Source organism: Artemia sp. Qi Xiang Cuo, chromosome 5 (assembly GCF_049724085.1).
Source record: "Artemia sp. Qi Xiang Cuo chromosome 5, ASM4972408v1, whole genome shotgun sequence".
Lineage (NCBI taxonomy): Eukaryota > Metazoa > Arthropoda > Branchiopoda > Anostraca > Artemiidae > Artemia > Artemia sp. Qi Xiang Cuo.
The window spans coordinates 43,558,997-43,583,670 of record NC_142798.1 but is presented as its reverse complement, the minus strand read 5'-3'; the positions used below and the strand labels follow the sequence as shown (position 1 = coordinate 43,583,670).

The following is a 24,674-nucleotide window of genomic DNA, read 5'->3' as shown; positions in this document are numbered from 1 at the left end:
ACCTTATATATGAACAATAGACAGCTTGCATAACTTGTGGACAGCGATTGACAACAATGAATGGATTGAAAAACTACCTCCAATAAGGGGGTTTAGACCATTTCACTTGCTGACACAAAGGAATCACGACTGTTTGGAATTGACCTTAATAGGATTTTGTGTGCCAAAGCAATTTTGCATCTATCACAGAGTATGTATTTTAACCTTAAAGTTGGATAATTATAATAGATTTCCTATGTGTTCTTCCCATACAAAACCCCTTCCCATAAGTTATAAACCCCCTTTAATAAGTTATGCCCCAGGGCATAACTTAAAACGCCTACCCCCGGGCCCTGGTGGGCTGTGTCGACACCGGAGTTTTTGTTATCAGAACTGAACTATTTTAACAAAAGGTCTATCTCAAAATTTTTATCTGGTGCATTCAGGGCGTGGAGGAGGGGGGGGGGCTAGTTATCCTCCAGACTTTTTTGACTCTTAAAAAAGTGAACAAGAACTTTCAATTTTCAGTCAAATGAGCCCTCTATAAAGTTTATACGAGCATCTCTTCCATAAGAAATAATGGGAAGGATTCGGAGAATTCTTAAATTACAACCCTTAACCTGAGGGCTGGGGGTAGTAGATTATCCTCAAAGACCTAATTTCCAGAACTTAAAACTACGTTTAATAAAATGGCTGTCTCAAAATTTTGATTGGATGTGTTTGGGGGAAAGATGGGCGTCGGGGGGGGGGGGCTAGTTGCCCTCCAATCACTTTCGACTATTAAAAAGGGCACTAGCCCTTTAATTTCGAATCGAATGAGCCTTTTTTGTAGTTTTTTCGCCAACTCCTTGTATTAAAACCTTATATGCCCCCAGTTCATACCTTATAATCCTTGCCTTGAGGTTTGTGGGGGAGTTTCCTCCTCAAAAACATATTTTCTATCTGGAAATCAACTACGCTGAAATAAATTTTGATTGGATGTGTTTTAGGAAATGATGGGCGTCGGGGGGGGGGGGGCTAGTTGCACTCCAATCACTTTCAACTACTAAAAAGGGCACAAGCCCTTTAATTTCCAATCGAATGAGCCTGTTTTGAAGTTTCTACAAGAACGTCTTCTGTAAAAACTTGATAAGTCCCCAGGGCATAACTTGAAACCCTTGCCCTGAGGGTGGTGGGGGACTGTCCTCCTCAAAAATATATTTTCTATCTGGAAATCAACTACGCTGAACAAAATGGCTATCTCAAAATTTTGATTGGAATGTTTTTGGCGTAATTAGGTGCGGGGGGGGGGGGTGAGTTGCCCTCCAATCATTTTCGACTATTGAAAATGGCACTAGCCCTTTAATTTCCCATCGATTGAGCCAGTTTTGAAGTTTCTACGACAATGCATTCTATAAAAACATTATATGCCCCCAGGGCATAACTTAAAACCCTTGTTCTGAGGGTTGTGGGAGAGTGTCCTCCTCAAAAACAAATTTTCTATCTGGAAATCAACTACGCTGAACAAAATGGCTATCTGAAAATTTTGATGGGATGTGTTGGAGTAACGTATGGGTGTGGGGGGGGGGGGGGCTAGTTACATTCCAATCACTTTCGACTATTAAAAAGGGCACTAGGTATTTAATTTCCAATCTAATGAGCCTCTTTTGAAGTTTCTACGACAACGCCTTCTATAAAAACCTTATATGCCCCTAGGGCATAACTTAAAACCCTTGCTCTGAGGGTTGAGGGGGAGTATCCTCCTCAAAATATATTTTATATCTGGAAATCAACTACGCTGAACAAAATGGCTATCTCAAAATTTTGATTGGATGTGTTTGGGGGAATGATGGGAGTGGGGGGGGGAGTTGCCCTACAATCATTTTCGACTATTAAAAAGGGCACTAGCCCTTTAATTTCCAATCGAATGAGCCTGTTTTGAAGTTTCTACAACAACGCCTTCTATAAAAACCTTATATGCCCCCAGGGCATAACTTAAAACCCTTGCCCTGAGGGTTGTGGGGGAGTGTCCTCCTTAAAAATATATTTTCTATCTGGAAATCAACTACGCTGAACAAAATGGCTATCTGAAAATTTTGATTGGATGTGTTTGGGGAAATGATGGGCGGGGGGGGGGGGAGGTGAGCTAGTTACACTCCAATCACTTTCGACTATCAAAAAGGGCACTAGCTCTTCAATTTCGAATCGAATGAGCCTTTTTTGAAGTTTCTACGACAACGCCTTCTATAAAAACCTTATATGCCCCCAGGGTATAACTTAAAACCCTTGCCCTGAGGGCTGTGGGGGAGTGTCCTCCTCAAAAACATGTTTTCTATCTGGAAATTAACCACGTTGAACAAAATGGCTATCTCAAAATTTTGATTGGATGTGTTTGGTGAAATGATGGGTGTCGGGGGGGGGGGGAGGCTAGTTGCACTCCAATCACTTTCGGTTATTAAAAAGGGCACTAGCCCTTTAATTTCCAATCGATTGAGCCTGTTTTGAAGTTTTTACGGCAACGCCTTCTATAAAAACCTTATATGCCCAGAGGGCATAACTTAAAACCCTTGCCCTGAGGGTCGTGGGGGAGTTTCCTCCTCAAAAACATATTTTCTATCTGGAAATCATTTATGCTGAACATAATGGCTATCTCAAAATTTTGATTGGATGTGTTTGGGGGAATTGTGGGCGGGGGGGGGGCTAGTTGCCCTCCTATCATTTTCGACTATTAAAAAGGGCACTAGAACTCTCGATTTCCAATCGAATGATCCCCCTTTGAAGTTTCTACGACAACCCCTTCCATATGAAGTGCCTCTGGGGAAAAAAATAATAATAAATAATAAAACATTGGAGCCGTATGGCCTTTACTATAGGCAACGCTACAGCGTTGCCTGTGACTTCGGACGTAAAAGACTGTAAATTTCAGATTTCTTCAAATAAACCCTTTATACTTCAATCTTAAGTTCTTTCTTTTCGAAGTTAAGCATCGAAACCTTTGTTTTATGCTACGTTTATACGCTTTTTAGAATTCCTGATATAAAACACTGTAAATTTCGGAATTCTTTAGATAAACCCTTTATACTTCAATTTAAAGTTTTTTCTTTTCATATTTAAGCTTCGAAGCCTTTTAGTTGTGTCTCGAATATTCACGTTTTCAGGACGTCGTAAAAGACTGTAAATTTCAGATCTGTTAAAATAAACCCTTTATACTTCAATTTAAAGTTCTGTGTTTTCATATTTAAGCGTCGAAGCCTTTCAGTTGTGTCACGAATATTAACCTTTTTAGAACTTCGGACGTAAAAGACTGTAAATTTCAGATTTCTTCAAATAAACCCTTTATACTTCAATCTAAAGTTCTTTCTTTTCGAAGTTAAGCATTGAAACCTTTGTTTTATGCTACGTTTATGCGCTTTTTAGAATTTCTGATATAAGAGACTGTAAATTTCAGTGTTCTTTAAATAAACCCTTTATACTTCAATTTAAAGTTTTTTCTTTTCATATTTAAGCGTCGAAGCCTTTTAGTTGTTTCTCGAATATACAGGTTTTTATGACTTCGTGAAAGACTGTACATTTCAGATATCTTCAAATAAACCCTTTATACTTCAATTTAAAGTTTTTTCTTTTCGTATTTAAGCGTCGAAGCCTTTTAATTGTGTCTCGAATATTCACGTTTTTAGGACGTCGTAAAACGTCCTAAAAACGGACGTTTTTCAGAAAACGGACTGTAAATTTCAGATCTCTTCAAATAAACCCTTTATACTTCAATTTAAAGTTTTTTCTTTTCATATTTAAGCGTCGAAGCCTTTTAGTTGTGTCTCGAATTTTCACGTTTTTAGGACGTCGTAAAAGACTGTAAATTTCAGATCTCTTCAAATAAACCCTTTATACTTCAATTTAAAGTTTTTCTTTTCATATTTAAGCGTCGAAGCCTTTTAGTTGTGTCTCGAATATTCACGTTTTTAGGACGTCGTAAAAGACTGTAAATTTCAGATCTCTTCAAATAAACCCTTTATACTACAATTTAAATCTCTTTCTTTTTAAATTCAAGCATCGAAGCCCTTTTTTTATATTGCGAATATTTATTCATTTTTTCTTAGAATTTTTCACATATATGACTTTAAATATCATATTTTTTTTAAATAAACCCTTTATACTTCATTTAAAGTTGTTTCTTTTCAAAGTTAAGCGTGCAAACTCTTTTTTCTTTCGCGCATATACGCTTTTTTAGAATATTGGACATACATGACTGTAAATTTCACATTTATTCAAATAAAACCCTTATAATTTAACATTCTTTCACTTTCTAACAAATAAAAATTAGTATTTTTTTAATTTGAATAGCCAAAGCTTGGAGATTTTGCCGTCTCTTATGAAGAGAAAGCAATCTCAAAACACACAATAGTGAAATTCAATGATTACAGTCTCAATACAAGAGACAGTCAGCATATATATACAAAAACACCAGATATTCCAATATTTATAGTACCACGCATATGTATTGTTATTCAAAAATCATAAAAATAGAAAACTAACTCTCCGTAGGGATAAAAAATTCATAAACCCCATAACTTAAGGAAGAAACTAATCTGAAAAGGCATTATTGGGATTTCAACACTCTTACTTCAATTTATAAAACTCGACCAAGAGAAAGTCATCCTGCGTTTACGAAAACACTAGATATACTAATATTTATCATACCACACATATCTTCAGCTATTCAAGAATCATAAAACTGGAAAACTAGCACACGACACGGGTCAAGAATTCATACTCGAACAAAAACTGGAAAATCACAACGAAGCTTGAACGGATTTTGAAACCACTAGAAATTTCCCATCTAAATCAATGGTATATAAAGCTTTATTACAAAAATTATAAATTTTGAAAAAACTTGAATAAGTCGTAAACACGCGAACAGAAAGTTGAAAAAATCAGAAACACAAACTTGAAATGCGGAAATTCCCCATTTAGCTACCCATCTACCTCTACCTACCTAGGTCTACATAGCTACCTACGTATGTCTACACATACCTTAATAGGGTTCGATACTTTAAGCCTCATTTTGTGAGCCTAAATGTCGGCTGACTGTCTCAAAGGCAAAGGGTCCATTAGTGAATTCTCCGATGGGACTACTTATCATTGAAACGTATTGAGAGTTTGTGATTTGATTATTAAATTTGATTAAAAAGACAATGGAAATCTGTCCGCAAAATTTTTAATCAAAGCGGGTGGTACCACAGAAAATTCGAAGAGCTTTCAGACTGATCAAATTACATTTCTTTTGAGGTGGTTTTGGGCAGTTTTCCTAGCAGGTGTTCTAGAACGTTTTTAGGGACAACCCTTTCCTGAATTTTAAAAAGAAATTCTGCTCCGTTTGGCCGAAAAAACAAAATTTATACTTTCTAATCATATAAATTTCTCTAAAACTAAATATATCTATCTCCAACACAAAACAAGAGATGATGACGGGATGTACCTCGGTGCTGTTTGTTCCTCCACTTTGCGGAACCCCACATTCTCTCTACTTTTTGGGTAGAGACGCCGGCTTCTGGGTCGACAAATTATTTTTGTGGTTCACTTTCAAATGAGTGAAACCTGCCTGTTCCGTCTTAGTTGTGTTGCAGCCCTTCCAACAATCTGAAATGATTCTTGAACATCCATGGTGAGACACTATATCTATCACTAGTCAAAGAAAACTAACCGGTGTCCTCAGGAATCGCGTTAATAATGGACTAAAATGAACTAGGTCAAGAATTGCGTTAATAATGAAATTTTCTTTGTCTTTGAGATTTTCAGCCGACGCCGAAGCTCCCAATGTAATAATTCACAAATGACCTTCACAATTTTTCTAGTAAGGTATTCTATTTTCATCATATTTTATTGTCACCAAACTTCACTTCTCGAGTGTGTTTTAGATAATAGACGAGTACCAAATAAAAATAGTATGACGCAATCTTGGTAAAGAAAAACCTATTATCTTGACACGCTGAATTTGTTTCTTGAATCTGAAATTATTTTGTGAGAATGCTAGACACTCGCTGTGTGGGATTGGAAGTAAAAGGTATTTTAAGAAACTGAAAAGGAGAATTTAGACCAGGGGCTATTGCATAAAGGCTTGGTCTAGATAATAATTAAATAAAAAAAACAAGTTTTTTAAACTGAAAGTAAGGAGCGACATTAAAACTTAAAACGAACAGAAATTATTCCGTATATGAAAGGGCTGTCCCCTCCTCAACGCCTCGCTCTTTACGCTAAAGTTTTTTATTGTTTTAAAAAATAAAGTTGTGAGACAGAGTCAAACTTTAGCGTAAAGAGCGAGGCGTTGAGGAGGGGACAGCCCCTTTCATATACGGAATAATTTCTGTTCGTTTTAAGTTTTAATGTCGCTCCTTACTTTCAGTTTAAAAAACTTGTTTTTTTTATTTAATTTCTGATCGTTTTTTAGTTAATGCAGCTTTTATTTGTATAAAAATTTTACTTTTCTTTTGCTAAATGGATGTCTTTACAAATTAACTTACGTAACTAACTTCTATATTCGTATATTTTTCTTCTGGCAAAAAATACAAAGTTGCAGATTTTTGCAGATATGAGCTTGAAACCTATGTAATAGGGTTTTCTGATACGCTGAATCTGACGGTGTGATTTTCATTAAAATTCTTTCACTTGTAGGGGATGTTTCCCCCTCTTTAAAAAATCGAGTAAATTTTCTCAGGCTCGTAGCCTTTGATGAGTAATACTAAACTTAATAAAATTTATATATTTAGGATCAGCATTATAAACACATTCTTTTGATACATTTATTGACATCAAAATTTCGTTTTTAAAAGTTTCGATTACTATTGAGCCGTATCGCTTGTTTTTTTATTGTTTTTTTTTTTATTAAGTATATTTTATTACTTATATGAAGGGGTTATCCCCTTAGTCAATACCACGCTCTTTACGTTAAAATTTAAAAAAAAATTGATTAAGAAACCCCTGAATCACAAAGGCCGTTTAATTAGAATAGATAGCTCTTTTGAAAGCACTAAAAAAAAACTGTAGCGTAAAGAGCGAGGTACTGACTTGGGGGAGAACCCCGTCACATACGTTATAATTTTTGTTCGTTTTAAGTTCTAATATTCCTTCTTACATTTCAGTTGAAAAAACTTGTTTCTTTTTATTTAATTTCTGATCGTTTCTTAAATAATGCTTGGAAATCCGGCGCCCCCTTCATAGAAATGTCCCTTACCCCAAAGAAACATCCTCCACGGACATATTCTCCAGATTAACCCCCTCCTCTAGCCCCCCCCCTCCAGAAAAAATCCTTCCAGAAAATGGTTGTATACTTCCCAATAACCAAGATATAAAGCTGGCAATCCCGGAGCCCCCTTCATGGCAAGTTCCCTTCACCCATGAAAACTTCCTTCATGAACAGATCCTCCAACATAACCACTGACCCACCCTTCCCTCCCACTACCCGAAAAGAAACCTCCTGAAAACTTCTGTATACTTCCCAATAACCAATACTATATGTTAACATTGGGTAAAGTTCATAACTTTTAGCCCTCCCTCTGGGAACTTCGGGGGATTAAGTCATCCTAAAAGACATATTTATTATATTTTAGACCAGGCTGAACAAAATGGATTTCTCAAAATTTTGATCGGGTGACTTTGGGAAAAAAATGAGCGTGGGAGGGGGTTTAGTTGCCCTGCATTTTTTTTTAGTCACTTAAAAAGGGCACTAGAACTTTTAATTTCAGTTCCAATGAACCCTCCCACGATATTCTAGGACCACTTGGTCGATACGATCACCCCTGGGGAAAAAAAACAAAAAAACAAACAAACAAACAAACAAACAAATAAACACGCATCCGTGATCTTTCCTCTGGCAAAAAAATGTAAAATTCCACATTTTTGTAGATAAGAGCTTGAAACCTCTACAGTAGGGTTCTCTGATACGGTGAATATGATGGTGTGATTTTCATTAAAGTTCTATAACTTTTAAGGGGTCTTTCCCTCTTTTTTTGAAAATCAGCCAAATTGTCTCAGGCGCATAACTTTTGACGGGTAGCACTAAACTTGATGAAAGTTATATATTTGAAATCAGCATTGAAATCTGATTCTTTTGATATATCTATTGGTATCAATAACCCGTTTTCTAGAGTTTCGGTTACCATTGAGCCGGGTCGCTCCTTACTTACAGTTCGTTACCACGAACTGTTTGAAATGCTGCTATCTCCGTATGTGAGCGCCCACAAAAAACTTCGGGAAAATGCGTGTGTATTAATAGATACACTAAGTAGCCCAAGTACGCGCGGAGAAAATGCCGTGAGACGCCCATAGGAAATGCCGTGTTGGTTTACCAATTAGCAGAGAGTTACCAATCCCTTGAGAACCCCTTGTGACGCCCATAGGTAATGCCGTATAGGTTCATCGAATAGCAGGGAATTCCCAATCTCCTGAAAACCCCGTGCCGAGCAGGGTTGCCACCTAGGAAAGAAAAATTACTAGATTTCAGTGATGTTTTGGTTGATTTAGTAATTTTCTTCAATAATCTTGTGATTTATGTGCTAATTTAGTGATTTTTTTTTTATTTAGGCAATATAAGAAATCACTAGAAATAGTGATAAATCAGTAGGGGTGGTAACCCTGGTGCCGAGTTACCCCTCTTTCTCTACTTACCCTGATTCTCATAAGAAAAAATTCTTCTTATGTAATTTTTTTAGATTTAGTTGTATGACATTCATTTTATTTTTGGCCTTGTCAATTCATGAATATTGGTGCACCTGGACTATGCAAAGGAAAAATAAACTTACTTTATTTAAAAATCCAACCTGAAATGACAACATTTTTAGTCGAATATCTTGCTAAGATAAGGCGGCTAATTAATCAAACAAGCACAAAAGTACTATCGTAATTAACTTGTGTTGGAAGCCTTAGGAATAGTTATGACGCGATTGTTATTCAGACAGCCTCAAACTTCATTTTGACAGTTTTTTTCTGTCCGACTAAAATTTTTCAGAGGATTTGAGCGTCAGTAGTCGGGGGGGGGGGGCAAATTTTCCCAAAGTCATGGCTTATAGCCTTTTTTTAGATCATTGTTTTTCAGGTGAGAAAATATTAGAATCCCAATATTGGGAAAATACTATCGAGCCGTTTTTGGGACGATACGTTTTAATAAGCTCCTCCCCCGCCGGGCGGGGGACAATTCATGTATCTTTCCATCACACAACAACATCTAAATGATGTCCCAGACTTTGGAGTAATTTGACAGGATTTGCGGATTAACAAATAACAGAGTAATGAAGAAAAATTGTTTTTCTCTGTGGGGGCGAGGGGGATAAAATAACCCTAAACAAGTCTTTATTAATTAAAATTTCATTATTTAAAAGAAAAAAAAATGCTACTATCCTGCTTGACTTACATAGGAGTTTTGCAAGGATTATATTTTGTTCATTGTCATATTGAATATTTTTTAACAATATTTTGCTTGCTGGATGCTTTTTAAACCGTTGAAATCTAAAATTAGAGCTCCTCGTAAGGGCACTGTTAAAATACTATTTCAGAAAGAGAGGAAGGGGTCCAACAAGAGAAATATCTCTTTTTTAGCAAGTTAATAATCAGAAACACACGAAACTGATTACTTGGAGAAGCCTTAACTTTAGGATAGAACACGTTTCCGTAATTTTATTTAGAACTTAATTTTATTTAGAGCCTTTGCCTCAAGAGCCAGGACGTTGAGAAAGAGCCGCCGATCATTCCTCTGGTTTGCTGCTCCCAGAATATCCTCCCTTCCGTAATTTTATAGGAGAGCAAAATTATCTTTAAAGATTTTCTTGGGAATAGTTCCTGTTCAACGACTAAAATACATCTCTTAAATTATCAGTTTGTAGCTAAACAATGTGGCTATTCAGTGATGGTGTCTATAATAAACAAAACCATTTTTGGTAGTCGTTTCTGCTAGAAATACTGAAAGATTTTCTTCTTTCAGTTGCTGCCTTATGACCTATCACCTTTAACTCCTAAGAAGCACAATATATAAATAATAGACAGTATGATCGTTCCCTATCTCACCCATTATAAAAATCCGGACCTATTTGCGAGGGCTCCGGAGAACGTAAAAACATAAGCAACATTAGGTCTTTTCACGGGTAGACAAGTCAGATTTCTCTTGAACGCGAAACTTGGCTTCAACGTTAGAACACTAGATTTTAAAGAAACTAATTTTAAATTAATATATTTCAATACATATATGAAAATAGGTAATTGGAAGTGCAATGTTATTATTTGATATTTTTAGGAATTACAAGTAGATTTCGAAGTCTCGAGTTGGTTTCAATGGCATTTTGAGAAAGTTTCGCCAAAATACGTGTTCCAGGGTAATTGGACCGCTGACAAATACTAACATTAGTAACCCGCTAATGAAGAGTCTGTGGGAGGAGCTGTTTGTACGCACCGAGAATGAAGAGCCAGAAATCGTCTATGGTGAACTTATTGTTAATTATCTTTATACAGTGCTAAGAAGTAAGTAGGTCTAACATGAGAATACGAACGTTACATAAAGATCGTTTTAGTTCTTGATCTTTACTTTACAACGCATTTTCTGACAAAAAGCATGAGATGGACCCTTTTATTTTTGAGTACAACCAATGTATTGTCAACTTGAGTTGTAAATGCCCGTTTGATTTATCAGCATAATCATTTGTTCTGTTTGGATTTCTTAACATTATCCTTTCTTTTCAACAGGCCAAGAAATCAGTAGTGACTCTGAAGTAGAACATCCTGATCACGACAGTGTTGATTTAACCCATCAGGGATTAGACATAATTGACAAAGTTGAGGGTGCAGTTGAAAATATTGAAGAACATATAAGTGATGTCGTGAGTAGCCCAGAGAACGACGACGAAGTAGAAAGTGATGCCGAAACTGGTAATTTTTAAATGCTGCTATTCTGCAGTCCTAAATCAAAAGACATTTTTCAAGATTTTAAGTCAGAATATTACACATTGCTTTAGGTCCTAGTGCACGAAATAATTGGGTTCTTAATCAAACTGGGCTCTTGCAGGCCATAAACAAACTGTAAGTCACTGTATGGCTACCACTGCCTGAATCCGACTTGGCCAAACTTTTTGGGATACCTATGTCAGTATAATAACTAATTAAAAAGTAATAAGTATATAAGTAATAAGTATATAAGCAATAAGTAATTAAAAAGTAATAAGTAATGTAAAAAGTAATTAAACCAAATTGAGTTCAATGAAACTCCCTTGCATAGGGTTGTGTTACAGGTACTGAGCAAATTTCTTTTATAGATCTAAGTATATATTTACTAAATGTGTTTTTAGTATTCCACTGTTGGAAGCAATACAATTCCTTCCAAAAATGCAATTCTTCCCCTATGTTGATAGATTGTTGGTGTTTTCTTGGGGGCCTTAGACTTTTTTTTAATTATCTATATAAAATTCAATCTGGAGAAGTTAAAAATTGTGTAATACCTTCTAAATCCATGTCTAGAAAAAAAATGGTAAAGATAACAAATGGTGTCTAGTGTAGTGGTGGAACAAACAAAATTGCCCATTTTTACCTTTCAAAAAAGCAACTTCGACCAACTTCGAAGTTGTAATCACTGTAAAATTTTCCTCACTGTTAAGAGTATTTGAATATTGTCGTAAATACAAAAAGTTCAAAGGTAAAGTTTCATAACCTCTCTTTGAGGATTCATTGGCTGATAATGAAAAAGATATTTCTACGAAAATTAAGAAAATGTGTCGAAAGTATAATCTTGTTTAGCAATCTGTTGCACTGAACTATTTTCTGTCAACTAGAAATCTAGATTGCAAATATAACTTATCACAAAGAGTATTATCTGACTAGATAATGTGAAGGTCAAATTCGACGGAATTTTATAATTTTAGAACAGAAAATCAATTTTGAAGAGAAAAAAGCTCATTCCCGTCCCAGACCCCAACTTGGCCTACCCGCAAAGAGATTTATGTTTCTTGGTTCTTTTTTTTTATTTTGAGTCTGTTAGAAATTACAAATACTTGGTAACTTGGCAAAAACACTTTCTTGTGTTGATTTTTTCCCTTTTTTTTACCCTTTTTGTGTGTTTTTTTTTATATTTTCCAGATTTTCTTTTGGGGAGGGTTCTCGGGCCCCTCATCCCTCTTGAATCTGCAACAACCTTAGTTTATTAATTACAATCATGCTAGATAATTATCTTCTTACAGAGATTAAGCTAATGCCTCTGAAAATACTGTTCTAACTCTTATCACCTCAATTAAAAATTTCCTAAAATCGACAGGTATTTCCGCTTTTTTGAAAATGAAAATGATAATATTGAGTGTTTTATCGTAATTACGGCCACTATGTTTTAAAAACTCATTTATCAAGCTTCCAGTATTTCAGACCTTGTAATTTCTCAATCATTTTAGCTCTTCCTCGCTAAATAAAGTTCTTTTCATTTCCAAATTTTCGATTTTTTTTTCTTTTTTTCTATATCATTTACTAAAGATTTATTCAGGTTTCAAATATTCTTAAAATGACCTGTTCAACTCTCAAAGCTTTCAATATCAGTAATAAGCTCGGAGAAGTCCATAATGACTTCTTCCTCTCAGTATCTTAGCGTGCTAACAGAATATCTTACTAGTAGTCATTCTGGCTGCACCTTTTAGGTGTTCGGCTATTTATCCATGGCATCTATTTCATAAGTACTTATTCATGCTTCAATTACTTCTCTACTTTCCTTACGTTGTCTTGTTCTCGAGAGACAACTATATTCTCAATGACGGTGAGCCAAAATAAAAACTGCATTAACTAAAAAACGATCAGAAATTAAATAAAAAAAACAAGTTTTTTAAACTGAAAGTAAGGAGCGAAATTAAAACTTAAAACGAACAGAAATTATTCCGTATATGAAAGGGGCTGTCCCCTCCTCAACGCCTCACTCTTTACGAAAAAGTTTGAATCTGTCACACGACTCTATTTTTTAAAACAATAAAAAACTTTAGCGTAAAGAGCAAAGCTCTGAGGAGGGGACAGCCCTTTTCATATATGACATAATGTCTGTTCGGTTTAAGTTTTAATGTCACTCCTTACTTTCAGTTCAAAAGAACTTGTTTTTTTTATTTAATAGTATCTAAAAGCCATCCTTGAGCCCTGTCCATCCTTGAGGCTGTAAGGGAAATCCCGGCAAGAATGGAATGAGAAAGACATAATTGCTAATCAGACAAGAAAGGGAAATTATCGAATTTTTTGTGCTCTTCAAAGTTGCAACAACAATAGGTAAAAATATTTAAGATCCACCCAAACAAAGTATTTTGTGCTACTGGTTTTCTCCTTTCCACTGCCTCGTCTTTGTGACTGATGATGTTTCCCATGTTATCGGGTCTTCAACAAACTTTTGCACATCCAATAAAGCACTTAAAGTTCATGACTGTTGTTTATTTCTGAGGGGACTTTTGATGATCTTTGGGAATGAAAACTGCCTCTCTGCTGCGGTGCTTGAGTGCGGGAGTACCATCTTGTGATATTTCTAGTCAGAATGACTTACACTAAAAGCACTTCAATAATGCGTTTTTTCTTACTTTGGGGAGATAAATTGCACTATGATGAAAAGAAACTTTGTTTTGGTTAGGTCTGTGGACTCATCAACAATAATTGAAAAGTTTGTCTGTTTCAAAATATTAACAAGCTCATCTTTCCCTGCTTTCTCGCACTACTTTTTTGAGCAATCCAGTTGACTTTATGTGTCTGCAAGCCAAAGTTGAACAGCCGATGAATCTTTTACAGGCTGTTTCAAAACCTTTGGTAGGGTGTCCATAATGCTGTTTGGCAGGTTCACTTTTGCAATCGACGCATTGAGAGTAAAATCATATTTTATATACTCCCTTTTTGAAGGTTTCTAATGCGAACAACGCTCGATGTAGCATCATGATCCTCAACTGATAGCTGCTGTTTTGCCTAATCTCAGTCTTGTTAAGGATTAAATAAAAAAAAACAAGTTTTTTTAACTTAAAGTAAGGAGCGACATTAAAACTTAAAACTAACAGAAATTATTTCTTATATGAAAGAGGCGGGCCCCACCACACCACCTCTATATTAACGAAAAAGTTTTTCATTATTTAAAAAAAAAATAGAATTTTGAGAAAATAAAAATTTAGCGTAAAGAGTGAGGAGTTGAGGAGGGGATAGCCTCTTTCATATACGGAATAATTTTTGTTCGTTTTAAGTTTTAACATCGTTCCTTACTTTCAGTTAAAAAAACTTGTTTTTTTTAATTTAATTTTTGAACGTTTTTGAAAAAATGCAGGTTTCGATCTGGGCTCCCCGTACATAAATGATTAAAACAAAATTTTCCTATTAATTTACTTTTATTTGGTTAAATGGCTTTCTCGAAACTTGTTTAATTTTATTTACGAACGTTTTTATTAGTAATAAATATACGTAACTTACGAATTAACTTACGTAACGAACTTCTATATTCATATATTTTTAATACGTATATTAGGGGGTTCGCCCCTTAGTTAATACCTTGCTCTTTAAGCGAAAGTTCGAATTTTGTTCCAATTCTTTAAAAATGACCGCTTAATCACAAAGGCCGTTAATTAGAATAAATAGCTCTTATGAAAGTACTAAAAAATCTTTGGCTTAAAGAGCGAGGTATTGACTAGGGGGTGAACCCAATCATATATGTAATATTTTCTGTTCGTTTAAAGTTTTGATGTTGTTGCTGTTGCAGTTGAAAAACTTGTTTTTTTCCATTTAATCTCTGATCTTTTTTTAAACAATGCTGGGAAGTCCGGCGTCCCCTTCATAGCAATGTCCCTTCCCCCATGAAAACTTCGTTCATGGAAAGATCCTCCCACATAACCCCCGACCCACCCACCCCCCACTACCAGGAAAAATCTCCCCTGAAAACGTCTGTATACTTACCAATAACCAATACTATATGTTAACATTGGGTAAAGTTCATAACTTTCAGCCCTCCCTCCGGGACCTTCGGGGGATTAAGTCATCCTAAAAGACATACTTATAATATTTTCGAACATGCTGAACAAAAGGGCTGTCTCAAAATTTTGATTGGGTGACTTTGGTAAAAAAATGAGCGTGGGAGGGGGCCTAGTTGCCCTCCATTTTTTTTGGTCACTTAAAAAGCACACTAGAACTTTTAATTTCCATTACATTGAGCCTTCCCAAGATATTCTAGGACCACTGGGTCGATACGATCACCCCTGGGGGAAAAAAAACAAATAAACACGCACCCGTGATCTTTCTTCTGGCAAAAAATTCAAAATTCCACATTTTTGTAGATAGGAGCTTAAAACCTCTACAGTAGGGTTCTCTGATACGCGGAATATGATGGTGTGATTTTCATTAAGGTTCTATAACTTTTAGGGGGCCTTAACCCCTTTTTTCGAAAATCAGCCAAATTTTCTCAGGCACGTAACTTTTGATGGGTAGGACTAAACTTGATGAAACTCATATATTTGAAATCAGCATTAAAATCTTATTCTTTTGTTGTATTTATTTGTATCATAATACCGTTTTCTAGAGTTTCGGTTACCATTGAGCCGGTCGCTTCTTACTTACAGTTCGTTACCACGAACTGTTTGATGATCTATAGACGTTTTTGTGTATGTCATAGGCAATAAGGTTTGGCGAAATCCTTAAGAACCAGAATCTATTATGAAAATGTCTCTGTTTATTGTGTTCAAGACACCAAAACAAAATATATGTTGTTTCCACAACCTAGTGTCTCTTCTTCCTTTTCCCGGAGAGATTGTCCTGTTACTTGAAAGCAGCCTTAGCCAAGGCTGCTGAATCATGTTCATGTGGGCCTATGCTTACTTTACCCGAGTCATATCTCTTTATCGTTTCTGAGGCTCAATCCGTTGCTAGCACACACGAGACGTGGTATTTATTTAGAATTTATAGCTATAGCGAACCCGATTCCCAAACGGAATCAGACAAACCCAAAATAACGCCATTCCTATGTATTACAGAATAAAAACGACACAGAATATGAAACTCATCGACCATTTCACCTCAGTAAATCCAACCATGCATGGAATGCCAAACACTTCTGTAAAAAATCACCAAATTAAATGAAAATCATCAAAAATCACCAAATTAAAGAAGAAAATCGCCAAAAATTACCAGACTAAAGAAAACCGCAGAAATACACATAGCGTATCAAACAGTTTGTGGTAACGAACTGTAAGTAAGGAGCGACCCGGCTCAATGGTAACCGAAACTCTAAAAAACGGTATTATGATATCAATAGATACATAAAAAGAATCAGATTTTAATTCTGATTTCAAATATATAATTTTCATCAAGTTTACTCTTACCTATTAAAAGTTACGCGCCTGAGAAAATTTGGCTGATTTTCGAAAAAAGGGGGAAAGACCCCCTAAAAGTTATAGAACCTTAATGAAAATCACACCATCATATTCAGCGTATCAGAAAACCCTACTGTAGAGGTTTTAATCTCCTATCTACAAAAATGTGGAATTTTCCATTTTTTGCCGGAAGAAAGACCACGGATGCGTGTTTATTTTATTTTTTTATTTTTTTTTTATGTTTTTTTTTGTCCCAGGGGTGATCGTAACGACCCAGTGGTCTTAGAATATCGTGAAAGGGCTCATTGGAACGGAAATTAAAAGTTCTAGTGCCCTTTTTAAGTGACCCAAAAAATGAAGGGCAACTAGGCCCCCTCCCACGCTCATTTTTTTCCCAAAGTCACCCGATCAAAATTTTGAGATAGCCATTTTGTTCAGCATGGTCGAAAATATTATAACTACGTCTTTTAGGATGACTTAATCCCTTGAAGCCCCCAGGAGGACGCCTGAAAGTTATGAACTTTACCCAATGATAACATATAGTATTGGTTATTGGGACCCGGCTCAATGGTAACCGAAACTATAGAAAACGGTAATTTGATACAAATAGATACATGAAAAGAATTTGATTTTAATACTGATTTCAAATATATAAGTTTCATCAAGTTTAATCCTACCCATCAAAAGTTACGTGCCTGAGAAAATTTGGCTGATTTTCGAAAAAAGGGGGAAAGAACCCCTAAAAATTACAGAACCTTAATGAAAATCACATTATCATATTCCGCGTATCAGCGAACCCTACTGTAGAGGTTTCAAGCTCCTATCTACAAAAATGTGGAATTTTGCATTTTTTGCCAGAAGAAAGATCACGAGTGCGTGTTTATTTTTTTTTCCCCAGGGGTGATCGTATCGACCCATTGGTCCTAGAATATCGTGGGAGGGCTCATTGGAATGGAAATTAAAAGTTCTAGTGCCCTTTTTAAGTGACCAAAAAAATAGAGGGCAACTAGGCCCCCTCCCACGCTCATTGTTTTTCCAAAGTCTCCTGATCAAAATTTTGAGATAGCCATTTTGTTCAGCATGTTCGAAAATATTATAAGTATGTCTTTTAGGATGACTTAATCCCCCGAAGTTCTCGGGAGGAGGGCTGAAAGTTATGAACTTTACCCAATGTTAACATATAGTATTGGTTATTGGGAAGTATACAGTACAGACGTTTTCAGGGGAGATTTTTCCTGGTAGTGAGGAAGGGGGTGGGGGTCGGGCAGGGACGTACGCAGGGAGGGGGGCCTCCGGGCCCGGGTCCCTCCAAAATCTCATGATTTTTTTCATTTTCCCATAATTTTCTGATTTTTCTCACAGAATAATGGGTTTGAAGGATTTGCCCCCCCCCCCCGAAACAAATTGCCTCCCCCCCCCCCGGAACAAATTCCTGCGTACGTGCCTGGGGTCGGGGGTTATGTAGCAGGATCTTTCCAGGGAGGAAGTTTTCATGGGGAAAGGGACATTGTTTTCATGGGGGAAGGGGACGCCGGACTTCCCAGCATTATTTAAAAAAAGATCAGAAATTAAATGTAAGAAAACAAGTTTTTCAACTGCAACAGCAGCAACATCAAAAATTTAAACGAACAGAAAATATTACATATATGATTGGGTTCACCCCTAGTCAATACCTCACTCTTTAAGCCAGAGATTTATTAGTACTTTCATAGGAGCTATTTATTCTAATTAACAGCCTTTGGGATTAAGCGGTCATTTTTAAAGAATTGGAACAAAATTCGAACTTTCGCTTAAAGAGCAAGGTATTGACAAGGGGGCGAACCCCCTAATATACGTATTAAAAATATATGAATATAGAAGTTCGTTACGTAAGTTAATTCGTAAGTTACGTATATTTATTACTAATAAAAACGTTCGTAAATAAAATGAAACAAGTTTCGAGAAAGCCATTTAACCAAATAAAATTAAATTAATATGAAAAGTTTGTTTTAATTATTCATGTCCTGTGATCCAAGATCAAAACCTGCATTTATTCAAAAACGTTCAAAATTAAATTAAAAAAAACAAGTTTTTTTAACTGAAAGTAAGGAGCGACATTAAAACTTAAAACGAACAAAAATTATTCCGTATATGAAAGGGGCTGTCCCCTCCTCAACGCCTTGCTCTTTACGCTAAAGTTTGACGTTCTCACAACTCTGTTTTTTTTAAACAATAAGAAACGTTAGCGTTAAGAGCGAGGCGTTGAGGAGGGGACAGCCCCTTTCATATACGGAATAATTTCTGTTCGTTTTAAGTTTTAATGTCGCTCTTTACTTTCAGTTAAAAAAAACTTGTTTTTTTTATTTAATTTCTACCAGTGATGTTGTCTAGCTTCGCTCGGGTGATATCTCCTGTATATTTCCTTGTACTTTTATTATCCGTAATTAAGAGTCTAATCCAGATTTTTGTCATGTTCTTTTTCTTATATGGAATAATATTATTGCAGTTAATATATAAGTTAACTGCAAATAAGTTAACTGCAGAAATTATATCTAAAAATAAAACATAGGTGATAAAATTGTTTGTTCTTTTGACTTGTTTTGAATTGAGACAGGCACCTTGTGGGTGCTAATATTTACGCATTTACGCCAGTGTTGCAGAGTATTATTATATTCTAATCACTTTTCCTCTTTACCGTTATGCATTCCAGTACCCAGGCTATTTGCGTTTATCTTTCTTCCATAATTATATCTTGCTTATTTTTTTTTCTTTATTTTTAGCTTAGTGTCTCGCGATGTTTCTCTGGCTAATAGAATTAGGTTCTGAAGGTAGAATGTTCCCACTAGTCTCTGCGCTTCTTCTTGACAGAGACCGGAAGCTATTGTTCGGGATCAAAATAAAGAATGATATAAGACAGTATTTTGTAATATTCTAAAGCAGTTTCCAGATTGTACAATGTTTGCTTATGGAGAGTGGGAAATCCGAGGGCATTTTCACTTTGAAAGAGTGATATGGATCAAGGAACACAGAAAGAATATTTTTTAGACGCTTTTTATTTTCTTTGTCTGTCAAAATAAATGAAAAATAAAATTATGGTAGATATTTGGTTTCTAACAAGCCGCCTAGGCCTACACTCACTCTTGCTTTTGCCTAATTGATACTTGAGACTTGTTTTAATTGTAATGATCGAAATTTGAACCGTTTTGAACAAATAATGTTTGTTTATTGCATATTAATGGTTTAAAAGAATTGGTAAGAAGGAAGGGTGGGTTTGTATGCTTATGTGTATATAGTTTATGTTCATGAATTGCTCCCAGGTTACATTATTATCAATGAAAAAGTTAAAGACTCGAAAAACGATTTTTATATTTCATAATCAGTTTTTAATGCGAATGATTATAAAAAATATGTGAATAGGACGATTATAATTTATAAATGATTATCGGAATTGCAAAAGACTAAAAAAATAGAAAAGTTTCAAAAAGATGTTTGGAGAAAACACGTCCGCGAAAGAAAATTTATTCTCTTTTTTCCTAATTTCTAAGGAAAGATGAATTTTGTTTGAATCACATTTAATGATGGCGAAATTTCATAACTATGTAAATACAGCTTTTATGTCATGATTACCCAGTGTTTCCATTAATAGTGTAAAGAAATTTCAGTTCTTCCCAGTGGCAAGGAAAAAAATTTGTTTTGTTTGTATTACAGTTATTTATAATTTTCTAATGGTATGTAAGCCCTTAAAATTTTGAGGCAACCTTCATTTCAATGTTTTAAAGCAAAAACTTCAGTTAAATACGATAACTTCAAAAGATATATAACCTAAAACTTAGGATTTTTAGATATATTAATATTAATGTTTCCATTTTTTACCTTTTAAAGCCAATGAAAATGAAGACGAAGAATTGGAAGCTAAAGCAGAAAATCTTGGAGCTGATGATATTGAAAATGAACCTTTAAAAGCTGTCGTAGCTGTAGACTCTTCTGTTGACAAAGATGAAGAAGTCTCTGAGGCAAAGAATTCTGAAGATGAAAATGTGGTCGTTGTTCTACCTCCAGAAACTCGTGTCGTAGAACAGGAGATTAAGCAGCCTGATGTTATGCACGAAGAGAAAAACATTCTTCTTACAACTATGAAATACTTACCTGTTGTACCTGCAGGGCCACCTCAGAAAACTGAAGATCCAGGCGTTCACAGTCTGCTACCATCGAAACAGAGATCAGGTAAAACTTCAACTTAATAAGAAAAAATGCTTTTTTTAGTGAAGTTACAGAGCAAAACTGAAACTTAAGCTGACAAATATTACTGCTTATCAGCCTATGCAACATATTTGTAAAACTATCTCGAATAAGCTATTTGGACAGTAGCAATATTAACCGCTTTAGGATGTTTTATAATAGAAAAATAAAGGATTTTCGGATATTTATATATGATTTGCATTCGCTTAATCTAGAAGAATTTTTGCAAAACAAACCAAATCCAATGATTGGCCCTTTTTTCAGTTTTAAAATGGATATTTCATGATTATTTTGTAGACAAATGAAGTGAATGTGTCCAAGTAGTGTTAGGACTACAGACTAGCTTTAGAAATGTGCATCTTAAATTGATATTTTCCGCACAATAGAAGAAGTAGATCCATTTATGGAATTTAAACAAATGAGTTCTCTTATTGATTAGTCCATTTTTTTTGTGTATGAGGCCTCGTAACTTCTTGGTTAAAAAAATAATTCTTGAGTTTTTTTTTTGGAGAATTTGAATTGTATACTATACCTTATCAGCTTCATGGCTGGTGAAACACTATTCATAGCATCACAAATGAGTGTGTTATTTTCTTTTGGATACTCAAAGACTTCTCTGCTCATAAGACAACATCCTTCTTTCCCATAGATTTTGTACTTTCAGTAAAGAGCTGGCTTCGCATAATCTTACAAATATAGGGAAATAGCATGAGTCAGTTTATGTGAGTTAGCTCTAATGGGTATATGCTACATAGGCTAGAAAGCAATAATTTTTGTTCGATTTTACTTTCACTTTTGCTCTTTGCTCCCATCGGAAAGGTTTTGCTCTCTTTGCTAATTTTTGTTCGTTTTTTGTAATAGCAAAAGAATTTGACTAAAAGCAATCTGCCTAACTTGGGAAATGATACCAAAGGGGGTCAAGGTGAGGTTTTGCTGCAATCCGGCATTAAATCTTCTGACCTCGTTCAAGTTTTCCTACGAATATATGTGGGTCGGTCAAGCGAAACGAGATAGATCCTTGGAATCTATTGGAATCCCTTTGAGGTGCAGCAAAATGCTGAAAAGACTATCCATTTTGCATGATGTCCTCATGAAAATGATATGAAGTAAATAAATGAGAAAATTCATTGCTCTTTAGTTCTTAGGAAGTTGCATCCAGGTAAGAGTATCACCCCTCGTTAAATTTCAATTAAAAATTTCGTCTCAACATAATTTCTTCAAATACTTGATTGTTAATCCATGGTTTCTATCAGCTGTGGTTTGCTCTTCGCCAGGTTGTGCTGTTGTTTTAGCCTGTCACAAACTTGCTATGGGAGGAAGACCTGTTACATTCACTTACTTCTTTTTGGTAGGTAGGCTTCAATACCATAGAGTTTTCAATTCAGTTGCATAGGCACCTGGCTATTTTTTTGTAGAGGGGCTGAGGGCAAGCTTGAATAATTTTTTTTCAAGTAGGGGGGGGGTACAAAGGTTTTTTATACTGAAATAAATGTGTCATGTTTTCCTCAGTGCTACAGAAATATCTGTTATTTTTGGTTCTCTGAGCGACTAAAAAACTTGAACGTAATGAACGAAGAACTGAGCAGGAGTAGCCCCCTCATAAACAGAATAATTTCTGTACTTTTTAAATTTTAATGTTGTTCCTTACTTTCAGTTAAAATTTATTTTATTTAATACAAACAAAGGATTATGTTTGTTTGTTATATACGAGTACTCAGGGAATAATAACAGGGTAAGCTGTGAAAATATATGAAATCCAAAGGAAAATTGCAACTATTATTCCCGTTGCATCAGTGAAATCAAATGAGGCATAAATTTCAAGGGAAAAAGAAATATTTATCCGATATAGTAATACACTTACGGGGAAATACACTTACGCTATTTTGATTTGGTTAAATTTTAAGAGCAGAAGTAGCCCCGAAAGTTTGAACATAATACACTAAGTCCTTCTTGGGATTCTGCTGAGATGCCTTATTGGGAATTAGCATTAACACAGTGCATTTTGATTTAGCCTAATATTAAGGCAACATTTGTTAAACACAATGAGCCAGTGGGAGGGTGGGCGTGGGAGGGGGACTAGTTGCCCTCCAATCACTTTTGACCATTAAAAAGGTCATTAGCCCTTTCTATTTTCAATCGAATGAGCCCTTTTCAAAGTTTCTACGAAAACTCCTTTTATACAAAGTGCCCTGGTCTAAAAAAAAAAAAAAAAAAAAAAAAATAATACATCGATCTTTACTATAATTAAATAAAAAAAAACAAGTTTTTTAAACTGAAAGTAAGGAGCGACATTAAAACTAAAAACGAAAATAATTTTGGCCTTATTTGATCGGGACGGTCCCCTCCAACCCGCTTTTATATTTTCTCTAAAGTTTTTTTTTGTTTAAAAAAATAGAGAGGTTAGAAAGAGTATAACTTTAGCTAAACTAGTGAGGTGTTGAGGAGAAGGAAATCCATTTCATATACGGAATAATTTCTGTTCGTTTTAAGTTTTAATGTCGCTCCTTACTTTCAGTTTAAAATTTTTTTTTTATTTAATTTCTGATTGTTTTTTAGTTAATGTAGCTTTTATTTTTGCTCACCGTCATTGAATAAGTAAACAAAATTTGCATAAAAATTTTACTTTTCTTTTGTTAAATGGATGTCTCTAAATTTCGTTATGACGTAATTTACAAATTAACTTACGTAACTAACTTCTATATTCGTATATTTTTCTTCTGGCAAAAAATACAAAGTTGCAGATTTTTGCAGGTATGAGCTTGAAACCTATGTAATAGGGTTTTCTGATACGCTGAATCTGACGGTGTGATTTTTATTAAAATTCTTTCACTTGTAGGGGATGGTTCCCCCATCTTTAAAAAATCGGGTAAATTTTCTCAGGCTCGTAGCCTTTGATGAGTAATACTAAACTTAATAAAATTTATATATTTAGAATCAGCATTATAAACACATTCTTTTGATACATTTATTGACATCAAAATTCCGTTTTCAAAGTTTCGATTACTATTGAGCCGCATCGCTTGTTTTTTTTATTGTTTTTTTTTTATTACGTATAGATAGATGTTACATATATATATATATATATATATATATATATATATATATATATATATATATATATATATATATATGTTATTACGTATGTGAGGGGGTTCTCCCCTTAGTCAATACCACGCTCTTTACGTTAAAAGTAAAAAAAAATTTAATTCACTAACCCCTGAATCACAAAGGCCGTTTAATTAGAGTAGATAGCTCTTTTGAAAGCACTAAAAAAAACTGTAGCGTAAAGAGCGAGGTATTGACTTGGGGGAGACCCACCTCATATACGTAATAATTTCTGTTCGTTTTAAGTTCTAATGTTGCTTCTTATTTTCAGTTGAAAAAACTTGTTTTTTTTTAATTTAATTTCTGATAATTTATTAAATAATGCTTGGAAATCCGGCGCCCCCTTCATAGAAATTTCCATTACCCCAAAGAAACATCCTCCACGAAAAGAATCTCCCGAGTAACCCCCTCCTCCAGCCCAGAAAAAAATCCCCCTCCAAAAAAAAATCCTTCCTGAAAATGTCTGTATACTTCCCAATAACCAATAAATAATGCTGACAAGTCCGGCGCCCCCTTCATGGCAATTTCCCTTCCCCCATGAAAACTTCCTTCATGGAAAGATCCTCCAACATAACACCCGACCCCCCCCCCACTACCAGAAAAAAAACCTCCTGAAAACGTCTGTTTACTTCCCAATAACCAATACTATATGTTAACAGTGGGTAAAGTTCATAAATTTTGGCCCTCCCCCCGGGGACTTCAGGGAATTAAATCATCCTAAAAGACATAGTTATCACATTTTAGACCATACTGAACAAAATGGCTATCTCAAAATTTTGATCAGGTGACTTTGGGAAAAAAATGAGCGTGGGAGGGGGCCTAGTTGCCCTCCATTTTTTTTGGTCACTTAAAAAGAGTACTAAAACTTTTAATTTCCGTTCCAATGAGCCCTACCACGATATTCTAGGACCACTGGGTCGATACGGTCACCAATGGGAAAAAAAAAACAAAAAAACAAATAAACACGCATCCGTGATCTTTCTTCTGGCAAAAAATGCAAAATTCCACAATTTTGTAGATAGGAGCTTGAAACCTCTACAAATGGGTTCTCTAATATGCTGAATATGATGG

General features: G+C 35.1%; 1 protein-coding gene across 1 annotated transcript in view; it reads left to right on the top strand.

Annotated features, from left to right (window-relative positions):
- Window positions 1–24,674, top strand: part of LOC148952166 (uncharacterized) — an 81,007-nt gene that overhangs the window by 52,340 nt on the left and 3,993 nt on the right. Inside the window, exons 2-3 of the mRNA XM_089089633.1 lie at window positions 10,684–10,866; window positions 20,142–20,483. Of these exons, the coding sequence (XP_088945759.1) occupies window positions 10,684–10,866; window positions 20,142–20,483 (525 nt within the window). The remainder of the gene's footprint in view (window positions 1–10,683; window positions 10,867–20,141; window positions 20,484–24,674) is intronic.